This window comes from Bison bison, unplaced genomic scaffold (assembly GCF_000754665.1).
Source record: "Bison bison bison isolate TAMUID 2011002044 unplaced genomic scaffold, Bison_UMD1.0 scf7180017864213, whole genome shotgun sequence".
In the NCBI taxonomy this organism is placed as follows: domain Eukaryota; kingdom Metazoa; phylum Chordata; class Mammalia; order Artiodactyla; family Bovidae; genus Bison; species Bison bison.
The window spans coordinates 4,854,858-4,863,407 of NW_011494785.1; the positions used below are offsets into that span (position 1 = coordinate 4,854,858).

An 8,550-nucleotide genomic window follows, 5' to 3' on the forward strand; every position below is an offset into this window, starting at 1 on the left:
CTGCAGAGTCCGTGTTCAGAGTGCTGTCTAGCCAGGCGTGGGTGCCCATCTGTGGTGAGTCAGGAGTCCAGGCCGCAGCTCTGGCCTGTGAACCTGGGCTCAGAGACCAGTGCTGTTCGGCTCCGCCAGCCGTTTGTGAAGCTTCTTCCATCTGCTCCGCCTCCTCTCTGTTTGCCAGTCTTTGGGCATCTAACCTGGTTGATAAAAAGAAACAAACAAAAAAAAAGGTTAAGGTTTCACCTTGTCTCCTAAATGCCCAAATTCTACCCATTTTTCAGGATCCCAGTAAATACCACCTGCAGGTGTTGTGCTAGTTGCTCAGTCGTGTCTGACTTTGCGACCCCGTGGGCCCACCAGGCTCCTCTGTCCATGGGATTCTCCAGGCAAGAACACTGGAGTGGGTTGCTAATCCCTTCTCTAGGGGATCTCCCCAACCCAGGGATCGAACCTTGGTCTTCTGCATTGCAAATAGATTCTTTTCTGTCTGAGACACCAAAGAAGCCCAGTTGCCTTCCACTGTCTTCGCATCCCCTGTGCTCCGTGGTATCTGTGTCTGGAAGGCAGTGGAGCCTTTCAGACGTGCTTCCCGTTCCTCACCATCTCAGCTGCAGCTCCCAAGGACCAGGGGGCCCTGGGCCCTCTGCTCTTCTCTTTAGCGAGTGGGCGCACGTGACAGAGGAAACTCCCCTGGGCCTCCTAGCAAAAGGTCACAGGGAGGAAGGTTTTCCTTCTCTGACTCTGTTGCAGAGGCAGAGGGGACCAGGCATCTACCCTCATCCGGTCTTGTCTGTCGAATCTTGACCCCACTTCTGCTGGCTGCTCATTTCATCACCCTTAATTGTTTGTTTGCTTTTTCCAGCCCTTATCTCTGCTGCGCCTTCCATCTGCCCTTCCCACACCCTCCCCGGCTTCCTCTGTCTGCTCTCCGTCTTTGGGCCCCCATCCTGTAGGCTCCATACCTTTTCACAACACTTTATCTCTCACTGGCCTCCATCTGCTCCAGGTGGGGAACTTCTGTCTCTCTCGAGTTCTCATCCCACCTCCAAGGAGCAGGCCTCCTCCATCCATCACCTCCCACGTCCTCACACCTACACAGAACCTTCCTCAGGAAGGACTGAGTACTGGCAGGGATGGGGAAGTCCCTGGACTGCTATTTTACAACTGGATTTTTTTTTTTTTTTAAAGTAGGCTATCTAGGATCTGAGATCTTGGTGCAATGTAAACCTCAGGGACACTGTGAGAAATTTCTCTTGCCTTTGAGAACCTCCAAACCCCATTTTACATACTGAAGGCCAGAGCAGTGGGTTGATACCGCCTTGTCCCTGCAGGGCCTCTGAGCATTTTCTAGATGAAAACTGCCCCAACCTGTGACATCCTGCCAGTAACTGAGCTCAGCCACACTGTTACATGTGGAAGAGGAGGGCTCTGCTGGGGGCAAGATAGAGCACTAAGAAAAACTTAAAAACATGCTATTGCTTTTTCAGTTACCAGGAAGGCCAAAATCCCCTCCCCCTTCTCTTGCAAGAGGCGTGTCTATATATGAGCAACAGTGAAATATGTAAAATACAGGCATTACTGTCTCTGTGATGTCTTTCTTCCTAGAGGAAGGAGAATGAACGTGTTAATAGCGGGGCTCAGTGGCGCCCTCCCTTCTAGATTTGTTTTACTGAAATTCCTGTCCCTCCCCTGGAGCCTTCCTGACTCTCTTTCCCCAAATCCCCCTGAGTGTTTGCTCCCCGCGGAGATAGATGCTATCCTGCCTTCTCCCCCACTCACTTAGGGCAGGTACACAGCTTTAGGCCCTTAATGTTTCCTCCTAGTCCTAACAGCGCCGGGTGCTGGAAGTCCCTCTCCAAACCGAGGACCATTTCCAGGGAATGATTGGAGCCAGAGGGTGACTGCAGGCGCTGTCTTTGAAGTGTCTGTAGGAATGGGGGGTCACTTCTGCCTTCAAGCCACCAGCCAAGTGCTTGGGGAGGGGCCTGCCCGCCTTCTCCATCCTAAACCCTTTTTAAGCTCCAAGGTTGGGGTGTACTCCCTCCTGGGTGGTCCTCAGTGTCTCCACCCTAAGACAGTGGGGGTAGTCCTGCACCAGAAAAACATCGGGAGGAGTCCAGGCAGTCGTAATATGAGCTGATGGTGCGGAAGCTCTTGCTTGCACCTGCAGTGGTTCCTGCCGAATAAAGACACAATCTGGGGACCCTTGAAAAGAAAGCTGAGAGGAGCCCTTGACAAATGAGTCCTGCCTGCATCGGTGACAATAGCTGTGGCAGAAGAAAATGTTGGGCGGCGGACCTGCATCTTTATCCCACCATCTGCACTTCTGGGACGGCTGCCAGGGCCGCTGGACACAATGCGTCCGTATGCTTTCGCTGAAAAGCACTTTGTGAGCAGCTTTCTGGTCCGCTCCTGCTTTTCCCTTTGGGTCTGGGGTAGCCCACGTTCAGTCTCCTCCCGCTGCTGTGGTTCAGTGACTTCTGGGTGGGTTTGTTTTCCCAGCATCGCCCTCCCCCGATCCATTGTCCCGTGGCAGAGGGCCCGCCCCACTTCTCCCCATCGCAGCCACTCCCAGGGGGTGTCTTGTCACAAGTGTGCTGTGGTTTATGGGGAGGTGCCCGACGGCTCTGCAGAGCTAATGACCCACTTAACCCAGAAAAGGGGAGCGTTTAATTCCTGGGGGACTTGGCAGGATCGCTGGCCAGACAGGGTCTCTGTTGTAGGCTCCTGGTACAGCTGATTCTTTTTTTTCTGTCTTGGACTCTGTATTAGGTAGAAGCTGGATTCATTTTGTTGGTTTTTATTTGTTTGAGACATTGATCAAGATAGAAATATCTTTTTTTCTTCCCCTGCTGGTAACTATGACACATTTTAAGTATTAAGAGTTGGATAACACAGAAAGGAACTTCCCTGGTGGCCCTGCCAGCCAATGTAGGAGATGCAGAAGACGCGAGTTCGATCCCTGGGTTGGGGTGATCCCTTGGAGGAGGAAATGGCTGCCCACTCCAGTATTCTTGCGTGGGAAACCCCATGGACAGAGGAGCCTGGCAGGCTGCAGGCTATGGGGTTGGACATGACTGAGCGACCAAACAGCAGCAAAGTCAAAAGGGCAAGTGCCGTTCTGGAAGTAGATCAGACGTGGGCATCACCTCCCCGCAGTTTTCTATGTGCTACTGCTAAGGAGAGACCTTTGGACGCGGCTGGAGAACCTGCGCCTCTGCACAGGCCCACCCCACCAGCCCCCGCCTGCACTCGCCCTGTGGCGACCCCAGCCGGCCTCTGGGCATCTCTTGTTGGGACGTTCTTCTCATCCTCTTCTCTCTCCCCTCCGCAGGCTGTGTACAAGACGGCAGACGTGGCCTGCAAATGCCATGGCGTCTCTGGGTCCTGCAGTCTCAAGACCTGCTGGCTGCAGCTGGCCGAGTTCCGCAAGGTGGGGGACCAGCTAAAGGAGAAGTACGACAGCGCGGCCGCCATGCGCATCACCCGCCGCGGAAAGCTGGAGCTAGTCAACAGCCGCTTCAAGCCGCCCACCCCTGAGGACCTGGTGTACGTGGACCCCAGCCCGGACTACTGCCTGCGCGATGAGAGCACGGGCTCGCTGGGCACGCGGGGCCGCCTGTGCAACAAGACGTCCGAGGGCCTGGACGGCTGTGCGCTCATGTGCTGCGGCCGCGGCTACGACCAGTTCAAGAGCGTGCGGACCGAGCGCTGCCACTGCAAGTTCCACTGGTGCTGCTTCGTCCGCTGCAAGAAGTGCACGCGGGTCGTGGACCAGTTCGTCTGCAAGTAGCCGGGGCCGCCGCCCGCTCCTCCGAGCCGGGCCCGGAAGTCTATGGGATATAAATCTATATAAATATATTTTATATTTGTATAAAGGAAAGGCTGGATGGTAAATAATTAAAAGAAGACAACAGAAAGGAGAAACTTATTTAAGAGATGCTGGAGATCTTTGAGGATTGGGGGTCTCTGCTCCCAGGGGGTGGGACACGGGCTTTGTCTCCTGCCCTGGCGGGGCCTCTCTAGAGGTGGGGGCTTGGGAATGTCCATGGTCTACCCAACGAGGCCTTGAGGACAGAGAGGGTGCTTGGAGGGAGAAGTGGATGGCATCTGGAGTCCTTGTTGGGTGGGTGACGGCCCTGCGACCCTGGCTGCTAAGCCAGGCAGCCCCTTGGATGGTGACAGGAACTCAGCCTCACCCCTGGCACCTTCTGGGTCTCCAGCAGAACACCGACCGGTTCCGTGAGAGGCCCAGTGCCTTCTCACATACTCGTCTGTATGTGCTTGCAGAATCCACAGTCACAGGAAAGAGGACAGGCCCCTTGTCACCTCTGATGGCCGGACCAGCTCCTCCCCCGACTCTGGGGCCCATATTTCCAGTGAGAGATTTTCTTACTCCAGGGTTCACGGGCTCCCCCATCGGCTCCCACAGCACCTGTGCCCGAGCTGCAGAAAGCCAGGTGGTGCCCAGTCAGGTGGTCGCACCGGGCTCCCAAACCACTGGGAGCAGACGCTCTGATACTTCCATTGGCCCTCCTTGTCCAGGGAGGCCGGGGCAGGCCGGGGCCAGCTCCTGGCATGGGCTCGGCTCTGCCCCGGATGTAGTTCCCTCAGACATTAAACACCCTCCACTGAAGCTTCTATCTCTTTCCTTATTTGGATACGTTTCCTCGAAAACCTGCTGCACGGGGCACACACATGAGGGTGAGGGGACGGGGATCATTCAGAGCCCTGGTCTGGGTGAGAGGGACAGGGGATGTCGTGAGAATTAATAAGGTGATACATGTATGCCCACCCCCCACAAAGGCAACTCAGGGATCCACCATGGCTGTTAACTCTGCTGTTCTGAACGGAACTCAGAGATTGGAGGTGAAACCTCACATTTGGCCCCTCTTCCCCGTTTTACCTCCCATCCATCCTCCTGGGCTCTTGGATTGGCACAGGTGATGGGGATGCTCTCTGCTGGCTTCTCTGTGTCACCATGTCCAGTCCAGCTTTGGAGTATCTGCTTGTTTTTCAGTCACTCAGATGTGTCCGACTCTCTGCGACCCACATGAACTGCAGCACGCCAGGCTTCCCTGTCCTTCACTGTCTCCAGGAGTTTGATCAAACTCATGTCCATTGAGTCAGTGATGCCATCCTCTGTTGCCCCCTTCTCCTGCCTTCAGTCTTTCTCAGCATCAGGGTCTTTTCCAGTGAGTCAGCTCTTTGCCTCAGGTGGCCAAAGTATTGGAGCTTCAGCTTCAATGTTAGTCCTTCCAGTGAATATTCAGGGTTGATTTCCTTTAGGATTGATTGGTTTGATCTCCTTGCAGTCCAAGAGACTCTCAAGAGTCTTCTCCAACACAACAGTTCAAAAGCATCATTTTTTTGGGCGCTCAGCCTTCTTTATGGCCCAACTCTCACATCTATACATGACTACTGGAAAAACCATAGCATTGACTATACACATCTTTCTTGGCAATGTCTCTGTTTTTTAATACTCTGTCTAGGTTTGTCATGGAGAAGGCAATGGCACCCCACTCCAGTACTCTTGCCTGGAATATCCCATGGGTAGAGGAGCCTGGTAGGCTGCAGTCCATGGGGTCAGTAAGAGTCGGATATGACTGAGCGACTTCACTTTCACTTTTCACTTTCATGCATTGGAGAAGGAAATGGTAACCCACTCCAGAGTTCTTGCCTGGAGAATCCCAGGGACGGGGGAGCCTGGTGGGCTGCCGTCTAAGGGGTTGCACAGAGTCAGACACGACTGAAGTGACTTAGCAGCTTAGCAGGTTTGTCATAGCTTTTCTTCCAAGGAGCAAGTATCTGGGGCCAGGGAGAATAAGGCAGAGCTCAGGGACTCTAGAAAGGGAGGCAGTTGCTGGGAGAGATGTTGAGCCAGTAGCCACTCAAGACACCAGTTTCATGTTAGAAAAGTTTGTTTCTAGGGAAGGGATGGGGTTGCAGAGTTAACTTGGTTATAAAGAGCAAATGACACTGTAGGTTCTACCTAAGGGCATCTGTGGTCCCGTCTCCTGCTGTGTCTTCAGTACCTAGAGAAGAACCTCCTTTCTCGACACCAAGGAACGTCCGGCTGTGCCCGTAACAGCTCCTCACACGGTCATTCAGATTCCTTTGGTAGACATTTTTAAGAGGAATGGTCCATGAGAGAAGATGTTTAAACCAACTGGCCTACAAAAGATTAAAACCATGTCCTTGGCTTCAGATTGTGTGGTTTGTTCTCAAAGCTGCAAGTGACAGAGACTGATCTGAGCCAGCTTAAAGGAGGAAGCTAACATCGGGGTTCAGAGGGATCCTGTGTGCTCCAGACCCTCGGGACCTACCGCCCGGCCCCTCGGGGTGGGAACCACAGGGTCCGAACTGACAGCCACTGGAAGTCACTCTGACTCCCTCACTGGTCCTTGAGCCAAGTTCCCGGGAGGACCCCTGGCCGGTGCCCCCAACTTCCCCAGGACCTCAGCAGGGGGTTCAGAGTTCATGGAGGCGAGAGGGGCTTCTTTGCTGGTATTTGGATGGGAGGACACACTTGTTGTCCCATGCAGACCCCTAACTGTTTACTCTGGACATGCTCAAGCAAAGTCCCTTATCCGTGACATCGTGTAATTGTGGGGCCGGTCCTGAGACTTTCCTCAAAGGGGTGAAAACCTGAGCCCAGGCCGAGTGTGAGGGGGGCTCCTGCTCCCTCAAAACCTTCAGGGGTGAGGTGAAGCCTTTCTCTGTCTCACAGGGTTGAGGGGGTAAAATTGCTAAGAGGTGTCCCCAGACTGGACACCGTCTGGGTATACCCACACGGTGGCAAACCTGCTGCCATTCCATCCCAGAATGTAGACTTTTACTCTGAGCTCGATTTGAAGGGTCAGGAGTTCCTGCTAATGATTTAAATATACTTCCCTTTGGGATGTCCTTCGCAGTCCAGTGATTATCGATGGGCGCTCCGACTGCAGGGGGTTCGGGTTCTATCGCTGGTTGGGGATCAGGTCCTGCATGCTGCATGGCCAAAACCAAATTGTAAAGATATGTCCCTTTGAGAAAGAAGAAAAAGATTTTTTTAAACAATTAAACAAAAAGCAACAACAAAATAAAGATATTCCCCTTTGAGGGTAATGACTCTACGGTGCCAGCTGCTTCCTTTGCACCCCCTGGCCGGCAGGGCCGGAGTCCTCACCAAGAGGAAACGTCTGGGAGGGATGAGGGTGGCCAGATGTTCCTGTAGATCTCCCAGGGCCCTTGGGAGCAGAGACGGCAAATGTGGAATGCCCTGCGCTTCAAATGCCCTGCCCTTCAAATGCCCTGCGGCCGCCTGCTTGCATCCTTCTGATTGGAGAGCACTCATGGTCCTGCTTTCCCGTCTTGGGCTGAGGACGAGAGGAGCGTTTGTGGACGAGGACGTGAGTCCACTCACACATGTAAGGGGCTGTGTTCTTCCTCGGAGGGGACCTGACCTCCATCTCCCTGAGCCATGGCCAGGTCCCCAGCTCTGCGCCTGGCTGCCCTCCTGTCTGGCCACACGGTGGCGCTGTTTCACCAGCTCCAGCCCAGCGTCTGCCACTCACACGTTAGTTCAAAAGCTGGACATGGGGTGCTTGTGCCAGAAACAGACTCCGGGCAGCAGCACAGCTGAGTTTTCAATGTTTCATTTGAACACATTTGGGAAGAATTAGGTCAGTGTGATTTTACTAATTCTTTTCCACACTGCGAGACCTCTAGTAGGCGGATGCCCTTCAGACGTTAAACCCAGCTCTTCTGCAAACAGCCGTCTGTTCCTGGGTGGGGAAGATCCCCTGGAGGAGGACGTGGCAACCCACTCCAGATTCTTGCCTGGAGAATCCCATGGACAGAGCAGCCTGGCGGGGTACAGTCCACAGGGGTGACTGAACACAGCACACAATTCCCCAACCAGGGATTGAGCCCTGTCCCTCGGCAGTGAGAGCTCAGAGTCCCAACCACTGGACTGCCAGGGAACTCCCATATTTTACTAATTTGTTAAAAATTGAGTGTGGAAGGAAGATAAGGGGAGTGCCCGGTCCGGCTGGGATGGGCCACTGAGACATGGGTGATGACAGTGGAGCTCGGGCTCGGAAGTGGCTTGAGTCAGCCTCTGAGCCGGCAGCCAGATGCTCTTCTTGCTTGATGGTCATCATCCCAGAGGTGGGGAGTCACTGTAGTTTCCACAGAGGACTGACTGTACCAGCTGCTTTGCATACATCATCTATGATTCCCTCGGTATCTCCGCAAGGTTGGTGTTATTATCCACAAGTTCCGGATGGGAGGAAAGACTCAGAGAAGTCAAGGAACACCCTCTGACTCACACAGCTGCTGGCTGGTGCTGACTGACTCCAGGGGCCCCTCTGTCTCCTTGGTGGGTTTCTGAGTGATCCCAGGATGTGAAGTAAGAGGGGCCTGTTTCCTCCTGAGCCTCAGATGTGCACACTGATCTGTCCCTCAGACCACCATGAATTTAGGATGAGGAGGGTGAGCAGGGAAGTTTCTTCTGATGGAGGCACAAGGCTTTCCTCAATCTAAGGTAAGAGGACCAGCTGTGCAGGGCTG

The 8,550-nt window shown here is 53.9% G+C and overlaps 1 protein-coding gene across 1 annotated transcript in view; it reads left to right on the top strand.

Moving 5' to 3' along the window:
• Positions 1-5,071, top strand: part of WNT5B (wingless-type MMTV integration site family, member 5B) — a 12,410-nt gene extending 7,339 nt beyond the window's left edge. Inside the window, exon 3 of the mRNA XM_010845045.1 lies at positions 3,332-5,071. Coding sequence (XP_010843347.1) covers positions 3,332-3,790 — 459 coding nt within the window. The 3' untranslated portion in view covers positions 3,791-5,071. The remainder of the gene's footprint in view (positions 1-3,331) is intronic.
• The last annotated feature ends 3,479 nt before the right edge of the window (positions 5,072-8,550 follow it).